General features: G+C 37.9%; 1 protein-coding gene across 2 annotated transcripts in view; it reads right to left on the bottom strand.

The window, feature by feature from the left end:
- Positions 1–27,846, bottom strand: part of MEIS1 (Meis homeobox 1) — a 129,331-nt gene that overhangs the window by 33,327 nt on the left and 68,158 nt on the right. For both annotated transcript variants that reach the window (XM_016137885.2, XM_016137888.2), the window contains exon 8: positions 24,384–24,529. In XM_016137885.2, coding sequence (XP_015993371.1) covers positions 24,384–24,529 — 146 coding nt within the window. The remainder of the gene's footprint in view (positions 1–24,383; positions 24,530–27,846) is intronic.

Here is a 27,846-nt window from a genome sequence, read left to right as displayed (position 1 = left end):
GTGATGGTGTAGCCTCATCTCATTAGAGATCATTGTCCCCAGTAGACAGTTGTGTTTATGGGGGACTCTGGCTGTTCCACACCTGCTGATCAGGTTGCTATGTGATCAAGGCTGCATACAAACAGCAGACTCGAGCTTGCTGGACTGCAACTGATGAGCCCGGGCTAATTCAGGGGTGATTATGTAGTTTACTGGACCACTAAACCTCTTTAAGCTTGTAATTACTGCCTATTTGAGTAAAGAACATTCAAAAGCAATTCACTGCATCATGCCTGCCACAGCTGGAAGCAGGCTGCCAGCAGTCTGTGGGGACATTAAAATCTACAGGGACGTGGATTGAAGCCCAGCTAGCAGACACTGTCAGTGGCACCCGCAGCCAAGTACGTGCACATTCCCGCTCACCTCTCCTGACCAAGCTTACCATTAAAGGTGCAATGAAAACTATAGAACAGCCATAAAGATGACAAATAATGGAATGTAATGGTACAAACTACATTTTAATGATTTCCCCCCTTTGTACAGCTAAAATTTAAAAAGTCTTTTCACAATGCCAGAGAGAGAGAGGAGTGAGAGCATGTGCTTTAAATAATATACACTTCTGAGATTTATTGTGTACTTGCTAAAAGTTCTGTCCAAAAAACAACAACTTGAAAACAAAATGCCCACCTTTTAGGCATTCTAAAAGAGCCAGGATGTATAGTTGTTTTAGATCTCTTCCACCCACTTAGCTGTTGTGTTTATAACCTTAGCTGGGAAAATATTGTTTAGCTAGTTGATTGACATTTTCTAAAATCACTTGTGTAGATTTTTGCTGTTAATAAATTAAAATGCCGCTCAGACACCTGAGTGAAATTTACTTTCAAGAGTCAGAGAGGATTGAAGAAAAAAATATATCAGTATTTATCAATGTTCTCATTTTCCTTTGCTGTCACCTTAACAACTGCAGTTCTTTTGTATAACTAAGTGTAAAACATGCTTTGCATTGCTGCGGGTATAATTATTACTTGTCTCTAAGTAACAAAAAAAGACTGGAACTTAATGAAGAGGGATTAAGTTAATTTCTTTTTTAGCTAACAGTTTCCTGTCTCTTAAAATGCAGACCTTGGTGAATATAATGTTCAGGGAAGGAAAATTAAGCTTTTTATTTTATTAAAATCTCTGCTTTGGAATATTGATATTAAAATATTAAGATGATGTTTATTCTTTAAAAGTATGTAAATTTGGTATGAAATAAAGCCACAGAAATCCGCTCTGACTATTCCATCCAAAGTCCACAGATCCAGGGGGTTTATGTGTTATCTAGACATCATTCCTATTAATATTCATTAGGTGGGTCTGCTTGCATTTTTATAAGCTGTGAGAGAGGCAAAAGAAACAATCAGAATTCTTTAACACTCAGGCATTATCAATTCAACATATGCCAAATAGCAGAGCACCCAGATTTGAAGTTAAGATTCAAATGCAATTTACCTTTACTAAGCTAATTTTCATGAAAACTCTTTTCCCTTTACTCATTGTAGTCTAAGCTATTTAATTATCTCTATTCTCTGTAACACACATTTCAATTTTTAAGAGATTATTCAGCACTATATTTTATCTTGGTTAACAACAAAAGCTTTATCTTGCAATCAAACTAAAGAGAATTTCCCCTTCAGAAAAAAAACCTAAAAACTTTAAATTGTTTTAGTAATAAGATTACCTTTATCTTTATGAACCTCCTTAAGCAAACCCCTTTTAACTCCCCAAAGCATTTACTGATGTGAATTCACTGTCTGTCTCCAGAGTAGATTATAGAAGAGTGAAAGGTCTTAGTCAAATTTGGGCCTATCCCCAGGATTTGTTTCCTAAATTATGCTTTCTCAGTTGTCCAATCTAACTGGACAGGGAAGTGTTAGCATGGTTATGAACTTGTTTCTCTGGAGTTCTCATAGATCTCACAGATGCTTGTGGAACCACTTAGATAAGTGGGAGAAAGAGCCAGACCTGTCGCCAGCAAGATTATAAGACAAAACTGGCAGAAATAAAGGTATTTAATCAAAGTTAACTCAAAGGCCAGTTTGGGGCTTTTTTTTTTTTTTTTTTTTTTTTTAAATTGAGTTTGAATGATCCCTTTTATTCTTTATATTTGTATAACACTTTATCTTTTTAAAGAACTTTTATTACATTTTGCCAAATATGAGCCTTACAATTACTTGGCCAGGTTGAAAGGACAGGTAATTCTGACTTCATTCTTTTGAAGTTAAAACAAAACTTAGAGTGGACATACGGCAGGATATGGGGCCAAGACATTGTGGCTCTTAGGCGGAAGCCCAGGCCTCCTACTTCTGAAGCTCAAGTTTATCTTGTTAATGATAAAATAAAAAGCCATACTCATGTCTATCAGAAACCTACCATGAGTTGGTGGACCTGACCTTTGTTTTGATGTGTGAACATGTGCATTGCTCTATACCTAGTGTAAAAGGAAGAACTCAAAGTACAACCAAACAAAGCAGAACACCTTTCAAATTGGCTGTCATTTCAAACAAACCTTATATAAGTAATTTAACTGGTAATGCTAAAAAGTATTACATAGTGGCATTTAACCCTTCCAAATGGGCTTTAGGCAAAAAATATCCTTACCCCATGACGGGGTAGTTTTTTCCTCTCGGAAACAGCTAGACTTAGTTTTGCTTTATATAGTGTGTCTTTCTGTGCCGTGTCATGTGTGACATAAAGTTGCTAATTACATATGCAAGGGGCCTCATTTTTTCCTTTCGTAAGTCACTTTCTCAGAGAACTTAGGCCTATGTGAAAAGTCACAACCTGTGTAGGCCAGAAGGGTGATCATTAAGTCCATTTCTGCTTCAGTGATGTGGTTACACATTGACAAATGACAAATCTAAAGGAAAACATATTAAGTTATTGATTTCAAAAGTTACAGTTAAGTGTGCAAATTTAGTTAGATAACTGAAGCTTAAGTCCAAGAACTCATACTAACTGTGTGACTCTCATCAACACATTTCCCCCCCTCAATTTGTAGGGAAGAATATCAGACTAGGCATTTCTTGTAATTATTTTTCTAGTGTGAAATTAGGCTTTCCCCCAAGGTTTTAATGTTTTCTTATAATTCTCCTTATTTGGATACACTTGTCTCCAGAATATCTAAAGGCAGGACCAGCTTCAAGTGAAATCACACAAGGCACACAGGGCCCCCGCCCCCCACATAGAAGAGCCCCACGTCTGGTTTAATGTGCTGCTGTTGCCATCTTGAAATTCTTCATAATTTTTTTAGAAGCCCTGCATTTTCAATTTGCACAGTTTATGTGGAGAATGTACACATTCTCCACAAATCATATAGCTGGTTCTGCTAAAAGGGAAGGAGATTGTTTTTCCTATCAGATCTTTATACACAGCTACAACCTCTCTTGAATTTATTTGAGCTTCACAGAAGTAAATAAATAATTACTATGTTCTTACCAAAAGAGTGTAAAAAATAAAACACTAAAAAAGCAAGATAAAGGAGGCAAGACTGACAGTATAGATGTGCTCAGGCCTCAGAGAGATGAGTAAGGATACTTAAATGACCCTCCAGTGGCCTTCAAGGGTTCACACGCTCCTGTAAGTGCCTAAATCACCCTAGGGGACAGACAGAGGCACTGAGAAAATATTCCATATTATATAGTCTCTGGGGGGAAAAAATCAATAATCCGGAACCTTCAAGGTGTGAGGCCCATTCTGGCTCACTGGACTTAGGGGTGTTGAGAGCCTTTGTCTTTTGGTGGCTGGGAGTCAGAAGTGGCAATTCGCCCACCTTCCTTGGCAGGGGATGAGTGCCACATTTGGCAGAAAAGTGTGCTCTCGAGAAAAGGGAGCAGAGAATCTTTTGGCCTGGGCTCCAGCTAGGATAGATCAAAAGTGAGAACTCGCCTTTGCATGCCAACCAAGTGCCACTGTAATTAAAAACAAACCTTCGGAAATAACATATTTGGAAATTATTTCAATTCCAGCACATTCACAGTATCAGCTCATCAATAGTTACAATTAATTCATTTCGGTAGCAGGATTTGGGAGGAGGGGTTGCTGTTGTTTTGTTTAGCCTTCTTAAACAGAATTCTACTTTTTAAGGAGGTCCAGATAAATGTATAAATAAGCAAGCTAAAGAGAAAATATGTCATAAGTCATTAAATTTAAGAAACACCAACACATTGGTATTTGTACCTTACCTCAAACCTTCTAAAATAGAAGCACTAAATTTTGAAAATGCAAGATTCTATCATTTTGATGATGCCAAATGATAGACTAGACGATTATATGCATATATTTTGTTTAATGGCTTCATTTATTTTAATAACAAAGGGAAACTAGATTTTACAGATGAAAGCTTTTTTTTCATAGCTCCAATGCAACTGGGATTTTAAAATCTGTGATGTTAACCAATATGTGATAATGGCTGCTCTCAGGAGCCCTATTTTATAACATTTTATGCAGTGAAAACCTACACAGAGTACCCCTATTTTAAGAAACCACAATTGGGGTGGGTGTCAGAGGTCTCATGATTGTTCCATGTTTCTTTTCTCTGAATGGATAAATGTTCAGTAAAGTGTTGGCTGTGGAATTACTGGAGCAATGGGATTAACTCACTAAAGATTTATTATAAATGAGGCAGGAAAGTGCTGTTCATGTGATTTCAGGGATAAGAAAATAATTGCATAGACCTCTTTTCTCTGTTCAGAAATCTGCCTACAGGGTTTAACATTTGTTGAGAATCAAAAAAATAAATCACACCAAGTAACTTCAGTTTAATTCTTGTTTGATTTCTTTATTATACTACATATCTATGGTGAATCAAGAAACCAGAAGCTCATCAAATCAATTCCCATAGGAACAAAAGACACACCAACTCAGGACCTCCCCCAGTCAGCCACTAAAACTTCCTTGTTTATTCGGAAAGTATAGTTTCAGAAAAATAAGGAAAAGAAGAAGGAAGGAGAAAAGGAGGGAGAGAAGGAGACATTTGGCCCACTAAAAATTTTAGTGAGATGACACAAACCAAAAGTCTGTAGAGGTTTTTGGGGGGTTTGTTGTTGTTGTTGTTTACTGAGAGCCTTGAAACTCTACCTTGAAACTCTCACACAACGGATACCCCTTGCCAGCCATACACAGGACATGGAGTGACCTTACAGACACTATCTTGGCCCAAGATGGCAGCTCGTGATTAATGACTGCATCATCCATGGCCCTGCTGCAGTCAGGCCTGGGGTCTGATCCTGACACACAGAGCCTTCGTCCATGCCAATCAGCAGATGTAAGCACACAAGCCCTGTCAGGTTGACATATCATTCCTTAGACAATGTCAGTGAGTATTAGTGTTCAATTATCTGTCCTAGAAATGACCCTCGCCTTTATGCATTGTGTAACTGCGCGCATGGCATTCTGGTAATCCCAAAGACAAGGGCAGAAATGCCCGCAATAAACTAGGAGTTGACATTCCAACACTGTCATGATGTTGCCTTGCAGTACTAAATAGGAGACTTATTTTTACTTTTTTCCCTAAAACATATTTGAAAGATCAATGAAACATCTATCTATCTATCTATCTATCTATCTATCTATCTACCTATCTATTTATCATCTATCATCTTCCTTTTAGCATGTTTGCATGTCAGTATTCCTTACTATTTAAACAGCAAGACTTCAAATGAGTCATCTTGTGATTTGCCAGTTACACACTGAGCCAACCATTCTTTATGTATGACAATGAGCTGTTCATTACGTGTGGGGTGGCTTTTGATTTCCTGAAGCCAGGTGTATATCATTTACCATCAAACCAAAATGACAAGAGTAGATTCTTCTGAAGCAGTGTCAAAATCAATTCAGCTTCAACTCATGAAGCTAAAGGAATCTGTTCAAGCCAGCCATTCCTCCTTCTCATGGTTAAAAATGAGGCCTGTGGCAGAGGAATGATTTAAGAAACATACATACCTGTGATCGTTTTGTTTGTTAACCTCTATGGTTGCTCAAGTATTTTAAAATATCTGATTTGTAGTTAAATTAAAAAATCCCCTTTTCCTCTCATATATCGTGGTAAAAAAAATTTTTTATCTTAGCAGACAGATGCATTTGAATGGTTTTTGTTGAACTCACAAAGGTTATCAATAACAAGTTTGCAAACTTCTCATACAACCAACACTGAGAGATAATGTACAGTAATTACATGATAACTTCCTCCAAAACTAAGATAAAACATTTAATGCAATCTCAAGTTCACCAACTTACATATAATAGTACAAAGTTAAGTGGCTTGGATTGAGGCTCAATGAATTTTCCCCCAATACTAATTTTTTAAGAATAGAAAATGCAATTATTTTCCAGCGGAAAACCACTAAAACTTCATTATTTTGCCTTAATTTTAGCATGTGAAAAACAGGCTGATTATGAAATGTACCTATTAAAAATCTAGCCAGTTCTTGGTCACAGTGTGGTGTCTAGCGCTATTTCTACATGTATCTCAACTGCACTGTGAAAGTCCTTCTATCTTTTTTCTTTTTCTTCTGTGTGTGTGTGTGTGTGTGTGTGTGTGTGTGTGTGTGTGTGTGTTGGTCTGCCTACTGCATTCCCAAAAACAATTTTTTTCCAAATGACTTCCATTCTCCTCTAGCTCCCAATACTACTTCTTGGACACCCAGCAGCTAACTTTGCCTCCTGGTCTGCTAAAAAATCTAACAGGAGAATAGAACCTAAGACTCCTCTTCTCTATTTCCAAATCTCTCTGTCTGCATCTTCCTCTCCTGATTCACACTTATTGCTAAACTCTTTCTCTAAGATGCCATCCCATACCTCCTCATCCAACCCCTCCAACTGCCAACTTGTCCTTGATCCTTGCTCCATTGATCTGTCCCTTTCTATGTATGTTTATCTTCAAAGGTTCCTTCTCTATTGCTTAAGAAAATAATTAAGATGTGCATTAACAAACTGCATGGAACATAGTAGCAATTCCATGAAAGATAGCCGAATTTGATTCTATGTATAAACGTATTCAAATCTCCCTTCTCCTAAATATTAAATAAGAAAAACCTCCCCTTCTTGTTACCACTTCCTCAAGCTCCTGCCCAAATTATATCCTTTAGTATATTTCCTCAAGCAACTGCAAAAGGGTCTACCTGTGCTGCCTCTATTACAGTATCACCTGCATGCCTCATAATTCAATTTCTTTCCCTTGCAAAGGCCTAAGACAGTTCTTTCAAATGTCATTGATGATTTGCTCATCCCCATACCAGAACCTCTCTTAGTCCTTCTATTTCATAAAACTCTCAAGGTTTGGCCACCCCTATTTTGAAGCTTGGCTCATTCATTTCATCAGTAAATATCATCGAGCATCTATAATATGTCTCTGAAGATACAGAGATCAAATCCTGACCTCTAGATAGGGAGGCAGCTCGTAAATAAAATCACTATGATAAGTACTCTTTATCAGATGACCCTCAGGGTGCTATGAATCTGGTGGCCAGGGCCATTTCCTCTCTCCTGGGGAGGACCAGGACTGGCTTTCCCAAGCAATGACAGTTGAGATAAGATGTGAAGGATACAGAAGAAAGTGTGAAGTGGAGAAGAGGTCATGGAGGTGATGCATTCCAGATAAGGGAATAATATGTGCAGTTACACAAAGCACAGGACCATTCAGCACCTAAGGGGAACTTAAGTCTCCAGGCTTGGCTGCAGCCTGGTGTGAGGAACATGTATGGAAAGGGCAAAAGAGGAGCCTGGGCTCTCAGTGGACCAGTGTCAGACCTTGAATGGCATGCCAAGGATGTTGCGTTCTGAGAGAAATAGAGAGATGTCACAGGGTTTTTAGTAGGGGGGAGAGGTGGCCAAGTTTTGTTTTAGAAATATTATTCTAGTGTCAAAATGAGGGACTGTTTATAAGGGATCAATATTAGAGGGAGGGAGGCTGATTAGAGAAATGAGCAAGCAGGAGAAAACAAGGCAGTGACAGTGAGACTGAAAAAGGAATAACAGAATAAGGAAATGTTTAGAATTGATGGGCTCAGGGAGAGAGCACTATCTGCGAAGAGGAGAAGACAAGGAACTTTTAGGGATGACTCCTACGTTCCTGGTCGGGGCTTCTGGGTCCATGGTGAGTGATTCTATTAACTGAGATGAAAATGACAGGAAAAGAAGCCAGTTTGGGGGCTACGATGAGTTCTGTTTGGGGATGGACTCTCTGACTTCCTCATTATTGTATCTTTCTTCTTTTTCTTAGAATACTAAATTGTTGGAGCTGGAAAGACCCCCAAAGACCAGTTCAGCCTACCTCCACATTTGATAGCTCTTCTGCCTGCTCCTCTGTATCTTTCTCTAGGATTTTTTCTTTCTTTCTTTTTTTCTTTCTTTCTTTCCTTCCTTCCTTCCTTCCTTCCTTCCTTCCTTCCTTCCTTCCTTCCTTCCTTCCTTCCTTCCTTCCTGACAGCCTTTAAAAATAAGCATTGCCCGAATTCTGTCCTTGACTTCCTCCTTTTCTCTGGCAGAATTCTCTGGGTCCATGACCCTGTATACATCTCTAAGTAACATCAAAGCCTTACCCTCTCACCCCAGCAATCCCATTTCTAACTATTGGCCATACATACAGCTCATGGAAATCCACCAGCATCAGAAGTACAACATATCCCAAATTGAACTCATCACTTTTCTCCTAAAACTAGTTCCTCCTTCTGACTTCCTTTTTGTGAAAGAGAAGGCTGATACCACTGCTCCCAAATTGTCCAACGTAAAACAGGGAAGTTGCCTTTGATGGTCTTCTTTGCCAAATGTCCACTCAAGAGTGGTTATGAAAACGGCAATAGAATCAGTGGGCATGAGTTCATATCCAGCCCCTGCTTCTTATGGTGCTCCTCAAGCAAGATGTTTAATCTCTTTTAACCTTGGTTTTCTCATCAGTAAAATAAGGAGACTAGCAGGACTTTCTTTATAGGGTCTTTATGGGAACTGGATGAGATAAAGCAAGAAAGTACTTAGCACTGGCTTACCAAGGTGGGGACGAGGGTGGAAGCAATCTGCTCTGGCAGGAAGGAATATTTTATTCACTGACATTATTTAAAACTGCACGTGTATGGTGATAATAATAAACAGACTTTTAGTCATTTTATTATTATTTGTAAAGTCTCTATACACATTACATTAAGTATGGATAGCTCCCAGGACCCACACTGGCACATCTCTGGCCCTCAGTATAGTGCCTGAAACACACATGCCAGCTATGAATGCCTCTATTCATGAGGTGCCAGGTCTACCTCTCAAATATCTTCCATCTATCCATTTCTTTACATGCTCAGAACCTTAACCTTCTTATCTGAACTGTTGTAATTGTCTCCTACCTGTCCTCTAGTTCTTCCTACAAACTGCACCACCAATTAGATCCATGCCCTTTTTAAAGAGCTTAGAAAGCTCAGAGACATGTATGACTCCTTGCACATAGTAGGCACTCCAAAAAACATTTGAACTTATTTGGAAAAAAAACTTTAATAGCCCAATTTCTATTGTTATTCAAAGATAAGGGTAGATGTGGCCTGAAATTTAGCCATCACTTATGGTGGGGAAAAATAACAAGCCCGTTTTCGAAAGTTGCTTTTCCCTGCTGTGTAGTGGGATTAGACCATCTCATCATGGAAGCCATTCCAGCCACCTCCACACAAACTGAACAATTTAAGGTATTCCCGGATAAGGGCTCTGCATTCATCCTGCTGCCAGCATAAGTCATTCCACCCTTTCCACACCGCCACCCCCATACACACACTTGCTCCTGCTGCAGTGCCCAGCTCAGAGCCACAGAGAGCTCTAGGAAAAGCAGGGCTCTCGCGCAGGGCCCTCACAGCTCTGGTGGTGCCCTAGAGCAGTCGCGGCCACTTTCAAAGTGTGGAAAAGGTATGGCTCTGATGAGGCCATGCAGACTTCTGCCTCAGTTCTCATCAGAGGAATAACGAATCATCATTTTAAGTGTCAAAGTGTGGAGGTGAAGAGATCCAGTGGGTTGAAAATTAGGGCTCAGAATGTTTTTTCAGCCTCTATGCTACTGTACCCTAAGATCTCTGTTCATTTCTGTCCCTCCTCCATCTGTAAAACGTTCCATCTGCTAAATAGCGGTGCAATTATTAATCGTAGGATCACATGCAAACTAACACCTTAATAATTAATAATCTTTTAAAATTAAACAGGATGCATGTTTAATCGACTCATTTTTAAAAATTCAAGTATGCACTATTTTATGTGTGTGTATTTGGCCTTTTTTTCCCTTGGAAATTTACCCCACCATGTACTCAATCACTCTCTTGAACACTGAAGTGATGAATGTTGCTGAGTGCTCATGGTTTCTGGTCCAATACGAACACTTTCAGGGAGTAAGTCCAGGGCGCCTGTCGTCTTGGTAATTGATGATGTTTTCGCTTCAAGGTGTGGACTTGAGACCCACAGGGCTCAATGGGGGTAGTAAATGAATTGACTTGACTACATCTCTTACCCACTGCTCCTGATACATATAAACTCATTATTGCCAAATGTACTCCAATATTACTAAGACAGTGGCAATATACGTTTTTGACAACAGTTAAAGTGATGCCTTTATTTTTATTTTACATTAGCAAATTAAACATTGGTTTGTCATTACAGTTTTTTGTGAGAATCTGGTCTTTCCTAAATTCACAATGAATTATAAATGTCTACACCAAAACAAAGAATGATTCACAATGCCATCAAATGTGTGCCTCTCTTCCTAATTTTGATTTCTAGGTCTCATGGCTTCCATAAGAGAAAGCATGCAGGGGCACACACATACTGTATTTCAAATGGAGATTTTATGTAAGCTTATTTTTATAGTGATTCCGGGAGTAGCTGCTCTGCTTTTTATCTATGCAAACTGGAAATAAAGTAGGCACCCTGCCAGCTCCCTGACAGCAGGCCAGGCCCGGGCTGCCATGGGTGACTCGCACAATGACATCTAAGGGGTCCAGAAAAGAACCCTGACTAATGGCTTTTGGATTCCTTATGACCTTTGATCCTCAATGACTTAGACCAAAATAAATGATCTAATTTCAAGAAACTACATCCACCATATGAACTCTAATGAGTGAGAGAATTTACCTGCTAAGCAATGATTAATAGGTATGCACTACTTACAATAATTCCTTAGATCTTAGCCAAACTAGAGAGAAAATACTTTTCAGATGCTCGCTTTTTACAAAAAAATTCATCTTCCAAAATGCTGTGAAATTTGAGAGTGCCCATGGTAGATAAAATACACAAGGTATGGAAATACAAAAAGATTTCCTGAATCAGACAAAGTTGGCGGGTAGTACTAGAAACAAAAGCATTTCTCCCCCAAATGCATGTGTTGCTTCTGTAGTTAATGATTCTTCACTTTGCTACTGACAAAGGCTATCAGATCTGGAAGGTCAGAGAAGGAATTTGGGAGCCAACACAACCACTGCACATGCTGCGCTAACTCCACGACAACTTCCATTGCTACACATTGTCACCAGAGCAATGAAGCTAGATGTGAGTGAAGGAAAAGATTCTGCGTCACTCATCCTTTCAGACTATCTTTTCACCTACCCTGAACACACAAGTGCACTGTCAACAAAGCCCCCAAGGAAAGGTCTGTATACCTGCAGAGTCCTTGGTCTATCAGCAGCGTTCTGCGTATTTGAGAGACCCAGTGAAAATTCTCTGATATTCATTTAGGTGAGTGAAATTGCCCTGTATGATTCTGTAATGGCAGATAATGTCATACCTGCATCCAAACCCATAATATGTACAAGAAGAGTGAACCCTAATGTAAATTATGGACTTTGGGAGATAATGAAGCACCAACATAGGTTCATCAATTATGAGGGATGTACCACTCTGGTGGGGGACATTGATAATAGGGGAGGGTAAGCATATATGGGGGAGGAGGCATATGGGAAATCTCTGTACCTTCTCCTCAGTTTTGCTGTGAACCTAAGGCTGCTCTAAAATCAATGTCTATCTTTTAAAAACTCATTGTTATTAAAAAAAAAAAAAAAGACTTCTTGTAACTGAAAAAGAATTGAAAGGTGGCAGAGGATAAATAACACTTTTGTACAAATGACATGATAAAAATAACAAGTTAGGTTTTGAACTCAGAGGAAAGAATCAAAGTACAAAAATCAAAGATGGAGAAAAACCATCATCTTCTCATTTAAAATACGTTGTATTTCACGTGTTCCTTAGCTCTTTGCTATGCAAAGTGTGGTCTATGTGGCCCAGCAGCATCCCTGGGAGCTTGTTTGAAATTGCAGAACCTCAGGCCCCGCCCCGCTGAACCAGGATCTTCATTTAAATAAAAAGAACCTCCATAATCTGTGTGGACACTGATATTTAAGAAACACTACTTTTAAAAAAAAGGCAAAAGAATCTTAAATTCTATAGTAATTTCCATTTTTAGATGGAAGATTTTCATTATTTAAAGTAACTTTTTACACCTCGGTTAAAACTCCAAATGTGTACACTGCAAAAATCTCATGATACAGATTCAGAGGCATGTTGTGAATATTAATGCTATATTATATGAAAATTAAAATCAAGAAAATGTCTTCTATTTAGAACCTAAACAATCATTCCACTTCTCTCCCTCATATCAACCAAGCAACATTTCCAACGACTTGGTTTATCACAATATCACTTTTATATACTGATTTTCAAAACCCAGAGGCAGGCTGGTCCACATCCACTTGTCATAAGCAAAGAAGGAAATAGAACAATTAGCAAATTTACTCAGCATAAGAAGGTAAACAGGGTACTCTCTCTACAACAAAAGACACCTTCTCTCCAAGTTACCAGGATAATGACTTCAACCCTCCATTTTATTTTGGTTATAAAAACCAGCTTCTGTCTCTGAAGCTCAAGTTCATTTTGCCTTGCTTCTCTCCTCGTCTTCCTGTCTCTAGTACTCACCAAACCAACACTGTGACCATATTTACATCATTTCTCTTGAAGTTGGTAATTAGAACAATGGGTGGGAAACGAAAATTCCATGGTGCTACCAGAAGGCCGGCCTTCTCATTCTCAGAGCTTAAAACCTACCACTTAGAACATCAGAACAGCCCGAAAGTTCTACATGCTGTGACAGTCAACCTACCTGACACGTTATACATGTTATTTCAAATGTAAAATATAGCATCTGTAGCCCTGGAGATTAACTGGAATTGTAATGCCACAATTGATCGGTATTTTACAGATTTTTCCAAAAGCTCTGAGCATCTACCCCTTAATTAAATCTAATTTGGTTTCCAACATAGAGTGTTATTGAGCATATTCACTTCGCGATACATGTAAGCTCACTATACATCATCTTCACCTTCCAACTACAGCCTTATGAAGATGTCTCTGTGCAGGAACATTCAAAACTGATTTATGGTGCTATTGCAACAACTAAGCAACTAATCTTCCAATATAAATGTAACGCATAAGAACAACCTAACTGAAACATATAAATTCCACATATACTTAAAAATATTATTGTCTGTAATTTAATATAGCACAATGTTCCTAAGCCTATATAACCTTGCATGCAGAAGCAGTTTTTCAAGCATTAATACTTAAATGGGTCATAGACACCACATCTGTCATTCTGTCCTGAAGTCTATGAGGCAAAACCAAGACTATGCTGGCCTATTGATTTTTCTAGCATTTGCTTTAATTTACTTAACCATTGAGAAATCCATCAGTACATAAAGGGCAACTGTCCATTACTGCCTCATTTGCAGACATTCCTTTCCCTCGTTTTTGGTAAATATTTCCCTTAAATTGCTATGTGTTTACAGTGTAAAAACGAATTAGGAAAGTGCTCACACCTGTTTCTGTTCAGTAACTGCTGCACTGAGGTATATGTAATGTGCTTAAAGATAGAATAAATATCGAGACATTATTACATCTGTGTGCAAAGGGTGGTAAATTAGATCCTAATTACATTAACAGGGATTCTGCCTCCCAGCTTAAATTTTACATGAGCACTCTGCAAAAATCCAAAAGCTCTGCTGTGGTTTCTTTATGAGCTGGTGATTACAGCTACTTCCTATGCGGTCACTAAATATTCTGTTTACAAATAAATGAAGAAGCTTTGAGCCAACTTGCCAGGGTAATAATCTATTTTTTCTCCCCCTCCCTCTTCCCAACAACCCTCACCACATATGCATGGCAACAATCAGGAGCCCTGGCTTCATCTAATTACTCCATCACATAATTTCACAAATTGCTTTGTCACTGGGGAGCCTAGTGCAAAACATGCTCACAGTGGGATTTCAGGCAGCAGCTTTCATTTACTACTCATTCCTTGTTAAATTAAACACGAAAACACCAGTTGTGTGAAAGAAGTCAAAAAGAATGCCTGCAAATGAGCCAGACAAGTATATCTCCTATTTACCATCTCACCAAATACATTGTTGGCAACAGGCATCCCGAACAGAAGGATCCCCTTGGCTGGCCTGTCCTTATTGTGGTGAAGCTGCTATAATAGACCATAATCAAAAGGCCAAGAACAAATGGGCTTCTTTTCCAGAAAGTAAGCTTCATTAAATATCAACAGGAAGCAGGGGCACATAGTAAAAACTCTGATGTTCTCAAACCCCTCCACTCTTTACCCTTTCTGCTATATGAAATGGCTGACTGCGATCCTCACGTGATAACATGGATTTGTATTAGATGAATGATGCTAAGCCCTTTGAAGGTATAAACAGTATACCATATTTCCATTCTGCCTAGAAAGGAGGAACCAGATTCCACTAATCTTTAAAAATTCTCAAATGGAAAGATCATCAATCAAGTTCATACAGTATTAGATGATTTCCTTTTAAGTATTAATGCTTTGCATGTTTCTGAAACATATCAAGATAAATGCTCACCCATCTCACTACGGATGTGGGTAGAGGAAAGAGTGTACGGTGGGTGACATTACTAGAGGACGTGAACCTGAGGTTACACCCCTGGAAGCTGATATTTTTATATCAACAACTGAACACTGCCCCTGGTAATTAAAGGTATTTCTTTGTAGCTCAGGAGCCAGCAGGGTCAGGTACCATTTTACATCACAAACCAGTCCTTTATGCATGTAGATCTGCCAGCATTATCTGCACAGGGAGAAGAAGACATTAGCAGCAGCTGTCTCTCTGCTTTTACACTGAAAATTCTATTCATACAGACAGGTGGAGTAATTTAAAAGCCAATGTGGTGCAATTTCGATGTGACTAATGTCACTGCCTACTAAAATGCCACCATTACCACTGTTTATGGAAACATTACTAAAATTACATTTTATTCATAAGAATTTTAGGATTCTGGTTATTACTAGCTTTAAAATGATCAGACCTCAGTGTCATACCCCAGAGCGGTGGCTTAATTCTCTAGGGTTTAGCAACCTCCTTTGCTAAGAAACGACAGTTGGATTGTAGTTTCAAGAGTAATCGGGGCTGCACAAGCAGTTTCCTCTATCTCCATAAAGCAAATTAAAGACATAGCTCTTTGGCGTTCTGGACATGTGACAGGCAAAAAGTCTTCAAGGAGCTAAATTCTGTGTTAGAGGGTTTAGTTAGGATTTGCATGAGGAAAGATTCCTCACCCCCAAACCACTGTCAGACATTGTTAGTAGTGGACAAGGATAGAGATTTACATATTTCCATAGGGAGGGAGCAAAGAAATCTGTTTAAAATCTGAAATTCTAACAATGCATAATTATCACAATTGCACAAAATATCAATAGCTGTAGCTATGCCTTTTTTATGGGTGAATATGTCTGGAAAAAGAATCTAGATAGGAAAGGACCATTAGTTGCCAATAACCATCAGATTGCATTTTGAAGTTTTATGCCAAACCTTCTGGCTCGCATTTTTATTTTAAAAATACTAATTATCTAACTCATGGAATGAGATTATAATTACACTTTTGAACTCCCACAATGCGATTTCGTTTGCTCTGTGTTTGAGAAGCAACGTGGTGGAAAGCACATGGAAATTCAAGTCAGGAGATCCTGGTTCCAGCTTAGCCAGTTCCTAGCTTTTGACCTTGAGAAAATCATTTATGACTCTAAACTTCATTTTTGTCATCCTGCCTGCTTTACAAGATTGTCTTTAAAATCAAGTGTGTGAGAAAACATTACACTACAAAGCACCACAGAGATGCCTATTATAATTTTATTTAGCCTTTTGATCAATTATTTCTTCAGCGGTTAACAGGGCAGAATGATGCAATGTCAAAATAGCCAAGCCATTAATAGATTATTTTTTTTAATACATGATTAAAATAACATTATGTAGTCAGGAGATAATTTTATTTCTTTTTAAAAATGACATCAAGTCATTTTTGTGGAGTCCACTCCCCCCATTCCCCCAAAAAAGTTTGGAAACTGACTTTTCCTTAAATAATAGATAGAAATTATTTCTAAACTTCTATAAACTGCAGTAGAAATTATCTCTACCCATTGATCTTTCTTCAGATGAATGTCCCTGTTAACAGACGATACCTCTTAACCTCTGGACATCCCAAGAACTTCCTAGGACACTGAATTCTCAGAGGTCATTCGTGTCATGGGAGAGCACATGGACTCTGCAGGGATGCTAGCAACAAAGTTAATGTGAAACCCAATTTAAAAAAAAAAAAAAAACGATTGCTGAATATTAAAAACTGAAGAGCAAAGGCACCTAAAATGTGTCACATATATGGTACAATTTTTTTTGTGTGTACAAAGATAAAACCAGGAGGGCATTCAGATACAAGTAGTTATTTTTAAGTCAAACCAAGGTCTCCATTTCAGAATCTTTGGAATAATATATTTAAAAAACAAGTAATTTGTATCTCTTTGAAATATTAACTAACTTAGGATGTTTGCATTTATAACATTAAGCTAGTTGAGGTCTATTCTTTATAAGTGATCAAAGACAGAGCAAAACATCTTGTATAGGGACCCACACTCACTGGGCTATAATTTGCCAAGTGAAGGCATTTTGCAATGGCAAGAAAAAACAAAGACTAGAAAGTCTTTAAAATGTTAGAAAATTGCCTAGCATAACTCTTATAGCTATCCCCTTACTCTCAGAGGCTCCCCATAGGCCCACCAAGAGGAGGTGCCTTATCTGAGTTCCAGAAGCCTCTCTCCTGCTCTCAACACTCTGGGTAAGTATTTAGCCCGTTGAGTCAAGCCAACTTTATCAGGCTCAGAACTCTGCAGTGGAGAAACAGGTAGTATTAAAACACCAGCACCTTCGTCAGTATCAGTTGTTTTGATGTGAGTCCACATAATCATTATCATTACTACCTTAGAGCCTTAATAAAATAATTTTTGTTATCTCATGGCATTCAGTGTAGCATAGGTAAGCTTTGGCCATCACCAAGATGGTTTTGTGACGCAAGCAATAGACCATTGCAATGTGGTCTCCACTATTTGGTTACCCTCTGACATGGGCTTAAATAAGCAGAAACAGAAAAATTAGAGCTCTAAACATAGCTATTTAGGGGATTAAAAGTAGTAAAATGGATCCATTTTCCTCACTAGAATTGACACAGATGGCACAGGCTCAGAGAGAGTTTTCCTACAGAAAAATGTCCACGTACATAGGGACATATATGCACACACAGTCATGCTCACACTTCCTTAAGAAAAACTAAGATATGATGATGTTTTCAGTTAAGTCAAAGGAAGTATCCTAAATTTCATGACATAAAGATTTATTTCTACTGGCATAATGACAACCAACCAAACCAAACCAAAACGTTAGAATCCTTTCTAAAACGAAACCATCTGATTTTTTCTCCATCAGACCTTCATACTTTAAAGCAAAGCACCTTCCCTAGGAATCTTAAACATTGAGAAAGTAAAAAGCCAAGCTTATACTATATCAGATTCCTAACGGTTGGACTGAGTTAGTTTAAGAAATACAATCACACGTATTTACGTGATGCTCAAGTTTTAATCTGTAAGATAAATTGAGGAGAAGCAGTTGCATATTCATTGACCAAGTTTGATATTTTATCTTCAAAAATATATCACCACTAAGATGAATCAGAGGAAGACATGATATTGATATATGCTTTGAAGTATAAATGGCTGGCTAGGGTTCAAAGGGTTATGCGCATCAGCAACCAGTAACTTAATAAATTGTGCTTATATGTGCACTTTTGTTTTGAACCTAATCCTTCATTTAATTAGCCCGATTAAGAGTATATCAGAAAACCAAACTATAGTATATTTTTAACTGAGCCTTGGAAACAGAAAGAAAATTTTAGAATACTCTGATAAATCGCTAGCCAGACTCTACACAAGTCCCTTACAGAAGATCATCAGTGAAATGAACAAACCATTTGACTGAGCACAAAAATCCCAATCACATCCCGAAAATAGCATAGCACTCCAATCAGAGTTCATTTGCTTGTAAGTTCTATGTACCTGGACAAATGAGTAATTTTAAAGTTGGACATTTGTTTTTACTTTTGATTGTTTTCTTTTCCCCCATGCCTCCTCATCAACCGACTGTAATTACCCCAGGTCAGAAGTGCATAACTATGATGGGGAAGAAAGGCTTGGGCAAGGGGAAGGAGGTGCGTGGAAGGAGGGGAGAGAGCTCTGCCAGGTCACTAATGGCCTCTGGGGCAACAACTTGGAGAACAGGCTGATGCTTCGCCTTTGATCTTCTAATTCACAATGATCATTAGTATTAACTCCGATTTTTCTGGGTGAAGAATTCCAGCTGTAGCCTTTTCAGTTTACCTGACCTAAGAAAATTCATCACCCATCCCATTAGGATTTCAATAACCAGCTAAGAAAAAGAAAAAGGCAGTTGCCCCAGAATCTGGAAACCACCACTTCATTATTAAAACAGAGTTTCGATGATGTATATCACAGAAGAATTAGGGCATCCCAATACCACTCCCAAGTGAATAATATATTCCATTTTCCTCCTGAGACAGATGACTCCCAATTGGGTAAAAAATAGTCAGAGTTCCTATCAAATCAAAATTAAAATATGCTATCTTCTAAGGAGCCGAGATCTTTTAAAATTAAAATAAAGGGATTTGTCATCCAAGCCTGGGTTAATTTCAGCAAAGACTAGCTCTGACCCATCAGCATCACTAAAGCCTGTGAAGGTGAATGGCAACTACATGTAAGGGAAAAAGTAAGAACTATAAAAATATTCTTCTTACAGATTTAAGAGAGCTCATTTGTGATATGGTACATGGACATTTGGAAGGGAAAAAATCTCATTCCTTCGTACTAGTTTTCAAGTCTTTTAATTTGATAATATACCTGCAGATAATACATAGTGAAGAAGGAATCAAAGTTAGCTGCTATCTCCACCAACCATCCTCCTTGATTTAAGCACATGAGCATGAAGATAGGTTAGGACTCGTTTGAAGGAGAGACCATCTTTCTCATATACTTTGTGCTACCGTAATTAACATTGGAGGCAAAGTTCAAGAATATAGCCTTCCTGTCCCACTTTCTTCTTAGGACTAATGGTAGCTGAAGGATGATAACTGGTAAGGCATAATAAGAAGATTCATTGTTAAAACTGGCAAAGTATAGAGGTAAGGGATAGAGAAAAATAGAAATGGGAAGAGAGGAGCACATTCCATCTACTACCTACCTATGTGCCTACTTATAGGTCTTCTATCTGCCTTTCGACCTTTGATCAACAGGTTACCTGGGTATCAGAAGTACTTTTTCATTGTAATAATAATTTATAATGTTTAGAGAGCATTTCTTCCAAAATTGCAAGCAGTGATATGACACTAAGACAGCTTCAACAGATCTTATTACCACAAGCAAAACCAATGAAACAACATCTGTCTCTTCTAGAGCGTTCAATTCTCAAGTCAATTCCATTTACTCCATCCTTAGAGTGGCGGACCCGCAGGGCACTTTTCATCTAATAGTGTTTCTATGGAAACGCCATTCTCAACCTGGAAGATTCTACAACCTCTTACTTTGGCTTTATCCACATTGAGAGGAAAGTCTTATAAATGAGAAATCAAGACATATATTTGGCCACAGACAAAAAATATATATTTTCCAGGCTAGAAGTTCAAGAAAAGAAACCAAACCAAACCAAAACAAAACAAAACAGCAAAATATGTATAGGTGACTTAAAAACAAATTTTGTCTCTGTGGTACCCAAAGGAATCCTCAAGATCAGTGAAAGAACAGGGAATCCAAGAAAATGTTAATGAAAATCAGTTCACCTTCAGGATCACCTCCCCTACTGGTCAGTGACAAATGTGTCACTCCGTGAATGATTCCCTCCCTTGAATCTGCAGGGATGCATTTTAACCAACTCTACTCTTCAATCCCTTCCTTCCCTCCTTTCTTTCTTCCTTCCTTCCTTCCTTCCTTCCTTCCTTCCTTCCTTCCTTCCTTCCTTCCTTCCTTCCTTTCTAATTTTAAAAAGTTAGACATTTACATAATCCATGAGGCGATCCTTCCAATTACTCTTTTAACTTTCAGGATTCCTGGGACACACAGCAGCTCCACGCAGAAAAATATGTCGCTGCACATTTTAAATAAAAACCATGTTCACTGCTTTTCTATGTAGATTATATTCGAAACTGTAATATGTTAGGGTAGGGAAACAAAAAGAAAAATGACCTTTGATTTTTATCTTAAACATTGTTATTTATTCATTCTCTTCATTTTCTTTAGGGCACATGTCTTTGTAACACTATGGAGCAAAATAACTGGTAATATGCAAAATATATCCAACTTAAACATTATGAGTAGGTTATATTTACAGTTAGAATAATGCTCTTAAGAATGAAAAAGAAACCTTGGTGTGGCATATGCCCCTGAACTCGTTGTCACTATATAGTGACTCATATGCCAATATTAAGTACTTTTTAATTGTTTGCAGTAATTCGTTGTCAGGCAAATGCAAGCATTTTGACTAATAAATGCTTCTATTTTCTTTCTAATTCTCTCTTATTATCTAACTGTCAGTCATTCTTTTCAATTCCAGGGAATAGTTTCTTTTAAGAGACCTTTTCTAGCTATCAAAACTGGCAAATGTTCAACTGAGTCATCTAAACTGGAAATTTACATCTCCAAAATTTCCTTTTACCCCATATCACAGAAGTTTAAAACCTGTTTCCTTTTTCTTTTATTGTTTTCATCATACACAAGTATGTCCAGTTTCATTTGCTAGAGACTGTGAGTCTAAGAATGAAGCTTTAGTTCTCTCTTTGGAGTAGTAAAAAATGTGCCACTGATTAAATCTACCTGTGGATAACTACAGAACGGCACATTTTTCGTATGCAGCTGGGGTGCAAATCCAGAAAGGTTTTTTATTCGGGGCCTATTCTACTCCTCTAACACACAAATGCTTGAAAGCCCTTTCAAAGGCAGATTTTTTTTTTTTTTAACTGAATAAACCCAATGAAAAGATTGACCCATTTATTTGAAAAAGAAAAAAATAGCAATTTGCTTTTAAAGAGGTGTGTGAGGTTTTATAATAGGTCTTTGACATTTAATAGATTAGTTTCTACAATTGCTAATGAATCGCTATTGCTATTGTTTTAATTAGCCAGAGTTTCAATTGCTCTTTTACATCTAGCACAATTTCAGAAAGAATTTTCTAGATAAGTTGCATTAATCACATAGCAAGTATGCATTACATTTAAAATTTGTACACAGTTTTCCAAATGAATTGTGCATCCCTGGAGACCTCAGAACTTTAAACAAAGTTGCTGAAGGATTAGTACTGAGATGTCAGTAGTTAGTTACATTTGGACAAATCACAACAAAATTCTCTTTAAACTCTATCCGCTTTTCTGTTTTTCCGTAGACTTTATTATAATCAGCTCCTGACTATAAATATTACCCAAGCAGTGTGTGCATTCCTTCAAGTATAACAGGACAAGGAAAAGGGTGTTTCTTGTAACTGGAGCTCTGTTTGCTCTTGCAATTAAAGAAAAGGGAAGGGAATCTTTTTCGTGGGGGAAAGAAAAGCAGGAGAAATTTTAAATATATCTCCTAACTTTGCTTTTTTAGGTGATATTATGAGAACATTTTCGTTTTAGAGACCATTATCATTATCAAGATTTTTGAATGAGCAGATGGCAGTAGCATGGGGAAGGAGGATGTGGAACTATCCAACAAACCATGAGACAACTTTTATGGGCATTCGTAGACAGCCAGGGACACAGGGACAAATGGGTTTCTCCTTTCAGGGTAGTGATACAGGCCAGCACAGACTCCAAACTGAAGGAAATCAGGCAGTTCATGAATACTCTCTATTACAACCACCCCCATAACATGGACCACAAAAAGTATTACAAGAAGGTAAAATCATGCTGCCTATTAAAAGATCCTTGGGTTTTGTTCTTTAAAGAAGGTAACAGAGCTCTCTGCAAGGTTCTTCACAAGGGTATAACCTAGAAAACCAGGAAACTAGTGGATGAATAAAAAAACTTGCTTCTCTCTCTCCTGAATCTGTCTGAACCAATATTTGATTATAGTTTATTCAGGGACACCTCAGCTTCAGGTAAAGCCAAAGTTCCTTTGCAGATTGAGACTGAGGCTAACAAAATTGGTTCTTTTTTTTTTTTTTTTTCTGTTAGTTTAGGAAAAGAAAAAATTTGACTGTGACTTCAGGGTCAAAATTTTGTCCCCATCCCCGACTCATCCTCCAGATTAGTTTAGCTGGTTGGCTCCAGTGATGAAATAGCATGGTTGCATCAGCACTGTTGACCAATTGTCACTTCTTGATCTCCTGCTGATTTGAAATGCCATACCATTTATTTTTCATGCGATGCCCTCTCAGTCCTAGTCCTTTCTCTTCCACTCAGTAACGCGCTCAATAATCCTCAATAGCAACCTTGCACAAGGCAGATCTCGAACTATCCACAAATATGCAACAAGTGTCAGATAAGTAATGGCACCCGAATCACGTTTTAGGTAAACCTAATAATATGATGTTAAAATCATCTAAACAGTCTAAACCTTCAATTAACTACCAGCATTAACCAACCCTGAAAGCTGACTCCAAAACCGTCAGCGCTGTCGACGTCATGGGAAGAAGAGAAAAGTGGAAACCATTTTTTTTCATTACTCCTGCTGCTCTCAGTTTTTATTTCATTCACAGATGCTGGAAAATTTGGATGAATTTACACCTTCGATTGTTACTGGAGGCACAGCCTCTATCTGGAGGAGCAGAACCAGGGTGGCTCTTGACATCCCCTCGTTGCCCCCATATCAGAACAAGTCACTGAGGACCACGGCTTTGAAAGTGGGCAGGGGGTGTGAAGCTCGACAGGTCTGAACAATGTAGAATTAACTTTGATACTTAAGAAAAATTGAGTTTATGAAAAGCAAACTATGCTAAAAAGAGTAACATAAAAAGTTTGCTCCCGAGATTTTTGAAAAAGCCAAGATTTTTAACATTCATGCATCTTAGTAGGCTACGCTACAACCTGTCTATATTCATCCTGTCTCTTATAATAAAAGTCCCTCGCTCAACAATTTTGCTGATTTTTAAAATATTATTTTACTCATAAATTTTCATTTTGTCTTCTTCCTTAGATATATCATTAAATCCGTATGCACTTACAAAAATATACACCTCGATATTATGATTATAAATATTTTGAACATGAAATTCATTTGGGACAATATCCAAAAAAAAAAAAAAAAAAAACAAATCCCCCAGTGGCATAAAGCCCCAAATCTCCAGTTTCTCACATCTCCAGGAGAATTCCTGCAGTGAAAACAGCAGTACTCACACAGACAATATAAACTGTTACTCTGCTTGAAGAGTCACAAGGGACTGACTACACAGGAAGAGCTGACTCTATATTGCTGTTTTCCTTTACAGTTCTAAATACAGGGACAACTTTCACTGTGTAGCTCTGACTCATATGAGCATTTTGTAATGGCAGCCAGTGCATTCAAACCACTTAAAAGGAAATTATGTGAGCATCCTGCCATTGTGACGAGATTTAAATTTTTGTGGACTGTTCATTAATAAAGGTCCACGAAATCATTAGAAGAAATTGAATCCTTCTCTCTGGGATTTCTCTTACTTTCTTCTTAGCGGGTGCTGATTCTAAGTTTTTAAGAGGCACACTGAGAAAAGCAACATCATTAACATACATACTTAAAATCATAAATGCATATGAACTCCTGAACCTAACTTAGAACTTATGAAAGTTAACAACATTGCAATAGCGAACTTCAAATCAAACTCCTTGTGGGTACTTATCTAGGAAACAAGTGCTAAACTAACACTTTTGTAAAAGTTGTGGGAACACGAATATTTATGAAATATTCCAGGTCCAGAGGGATCACTCTTCCCCCATTTTTTTCTATCAAAACTGTTTGTCCATATTTAGTTTATATATGTCATTTAGAATCCACTTACTGTTAGATGCTGGAACAGCCACGCCCTCATGATATTTGTGGCTACTTTGGGAAAGATGCCACGCTTTTTGTGACGCTTTTTGTCCTTATCTGGATCATCATCGTCACCTGTGCTGGGGGAAGCTACACTGTTGTCCAAGCCATCACCTGCAAACATAGTGAATCAAATTTTGACTGATGCTACCTTGACATGCTTTATTCAAATAGAATGCCTTTGGATATAAACAAAACCAAAAGAGCAATATAAATGATTAATAGTTTATTTGGTACTTTTTTTTTTTTCCTAAGACAAAGAAAGAACAAGGCCTAGGCTCAAAAGTAGTCAGGTCTAAGGAACTTCTTTCAAAGGACAGTGTAAAAGGTCAAAGGGAATGGAGGGAAATAGTCAATCTCTTTAGTAGCTTTGTTGCCATGGTAATTATTCAGATGTATATAGCTGATACATGTTAAGTGTAGCTGATTTAATAAGGGAGTTAAATATGGTGGCAGCCATTAGCAGAGGTGCTGTCACTGTCTGGGTCTTCACATCCCACATGTAGTCACTGATGTCAACTTGTGAGAAGATGTATTCAAGATATCAACTATTTCCACAAGTGATCTATCTTAAGGCTAAATTTGGCCATGGAAATGTAGGTAATCCATCACATAAGCAGTTTGACATAGGAACACTTCAAATAGAAGATAATTTTTCTTGTCATAGAAAGAGAGCATCAAGTTTTAATAAGGGAAAAATTTCCGAAACTGTTTTTTAATTAGAAAACAATTACTATTTAAATCAAATAAAGTGATGTTAAACTAATAGTCAATTGGAATTGCATTACCCTAATAATCCAGGCAATTTCTAAAATTTCTTCTAGATTTAATTTCTTTTCTCACTGAAAAGTCACCTGCTTACACATTTCTGTATATTGGATCCTGTTTTTTCAGTGATTTTTGTTAGAACATTGAAGTTGTTTCTTTTAGAAAATATTTTGGCTTGGTGACACAATAAAATTTAAAATGTAGTATTCCTTTTACAATGCTGTATCGAATAAGAAAAAAATATTTTTTTGGCCCATATACACACTGTCCAAAATAAGTAATGAGGTACAAATGGGAAGTAAAGCACTTTGTGTTTTGGTATAAAAGTCAAAAGGAAAACAATAGTGGACTAAACTAAAAAGTAGCTTAGCTTCTGTCAAACATGCTTCTCTATCTGCAGCCCCACCTCCCAGTGGTAGTTACTGGCTTTTAGAAAGAGACAGGTTGATCTGGGCCCGGAAAGAAGACCGACAGCAGCAAGGCTTAGCAGTGAGGTAATAAATGTCCCCGAGAGCACATTCACTGGGTTCTGTAAGTCACTGAAGGGCAGCCTATATGGCCCAAAGAATGGGGTGCTGTGGTAAGACAAGTTTCCCAGTGACTGCACATGGAAACTAGCCTCAGGTTTATTCACATCGCTTCTTGAATTTCTGTATTCCTTATTTTCTGTTAACGTAAATATCCTACATATGAAAATAATTCTCTATTTTAATTTCAGTTATTTCCATCTAATCTATAGCAGTTGCATTACCATTATTCGATTGTTCTTAACAGCTCCTTCAGGAGACACCCCCATCTCCCAAAATAGAAACTTGTCCCCCAAATTGCCTTGACTTGTACTGAGCTAAAGTTTTAAAACTTTGTTGAGTGAGGAACAGACTAATTCCAACATTTGTGCCATGATTACAACATAGGCCACACATACAAAATGTTTGTAGAGCTTTCCTGAGTTCAATTTTTATTAATTTAAAATCCACGATTGTACTGTACTTAAAATCCATATATTTTTTAAAGTTCCTCAGAATCATAGGTGCGTTTTCAGTGGAAAAGATCAGAAAGACCCACAGTTCCAAAGCCCTCAGCGTATCAATGAAGAAAGTACTTGTGTTCCTGTTGGGTGACTTGCCCAAGGTCACGTGGCCTGGGACCGACAGAGCTGATGGGTCAGTGCTGGGCCGGACACCCACAACCCTAAATCAGTGTTCCTTCCACCCACAGAACTCTTTATTTGCATAACCAAGTATTTTATAAGGGGTCCTCTTGGATTTGCCTAACAAATTCTTTAAAAGTCCAGCATTTAAAGAGGCTTTTTATTCAGAGAAGCAATTCACCATATAAAATAACAATTCATTAAAGAAACATGAGCAAAGAAAACAACTCAACAGCATTTAAAATTTCAATGGGCTGATCCACTTGCAATATGCAAAGGGTAACCAAGGAAAAGAACATATTACTTGATCATTGATTAAAAATGAAAAGATTCTAAGCTAACGACAGTTTTTCACCGCCATGATTGTTTTCTACCTTTAAAAAAAATAGCTTTTCTATCCATCTGAAAACCCCTTCAGATTAATTTAGCAGGCAATGCCTAGTGCCTGCCTAGAAGAGAATTCATTGATAATTTATGGAAATATCTACTATAATCCAGCGGAGATGACTTTTTTCCAGCTTTGTGCATCAATAGATAATCAAGGCCTTAAAGCAGCCTTAGCTTCCCATTACCTCAGGCAAAAGAATTCCTGAAAGCGTGCCTTGAGGGCACCTGAATTATATACTCCATTAGGAGAGGAAGGCTTTCTGCATTCCATGTGTAACACTCACCAGAACCTTTCCTGTTTATTTCTGCTGTATGAAAGCAGAAGCATTAGGAACAGAATTTTTTAAGTGAAGACTTATGTAGATACAATGGAGAAACCTTTCAAAGCAAGAGCCAGATCACCCCCTTCAGTCCCTGGCAGTGACCTCTCCCGAATAAAAGGTTTCTATTACATCATTAGCTCAAGCCAAAAACAGCCTTGGCTTAATGCACAGTTTGTTCTTCCTACTGTTTTTAGGCAAATACAGCTACTTTACTCCCATCTGGGAGGGAAATTACACTGCTGGGTTGTAATCTAAGACAAGATTTTCATTGGAAGCAAATGCTTTCAATCCAGTGTAAATACTGGTGCATGTTCAGAAAAGCCTAAAACAATAAACCCTGCTCCTTCCCGACACAAGTTAGGGAAATGGAGACGATGGGGAAGGAGGAGAGCATAATAAAACAGACTATTCTAAAAGCAAACACTTCCATAGATTTTAATAAATTGTTTAACCTCTTCCACTTTCTAAAATTGAAAATGGATCTCGCAGCATCTCAACCTCAGAGGAGAGTCTAAATGGTCAATTGTACCTTTAGCATTTCCATTCACTCTGCAATTTGATACAGTCACCTCCATGCGGTCTCTGGAGGATTTATTTCCTTTTTTTATTTTTAAGATCACTAAACAAACTTGGAGAACCACCGGCCGACCACACGGCAGCAGGCAGTAGCTCTGAACCACATTTGTAAAATGTCAGAGTGACTTCATTCCTGGAGCTGACTTCTCCTGCCGTCAAATGAAGGCAAACTGAAAAGGTGGAAATAATCATAAAAATGATGCTAGTCCATAAACAAGCTTACAGCC

Source organism: Rousettus aegyptiacus, unplaced genomic scaffold (genome assembly GCF_014176215.1).
Source record: "Rousettus aegyptiacus isolate mRouAeg1 unplaced genomic scaffold, mRouAeg1.p scaffold_m13_p_7, whole genome shotgun sequence".
NCBI classification, from domain to species: domain Eukaryota; kingdom Metazoa; phylum Chordata; class Mammalia; order Chiroptera; family Pteropodidae; genus Rousettus; species Rousettus aegyptiacus.
The sequence above is the reverse complement of the archived record's forward strand: the minus strand, read 5'-3'. Positions and strand labels throughout refer to the sequence as shown.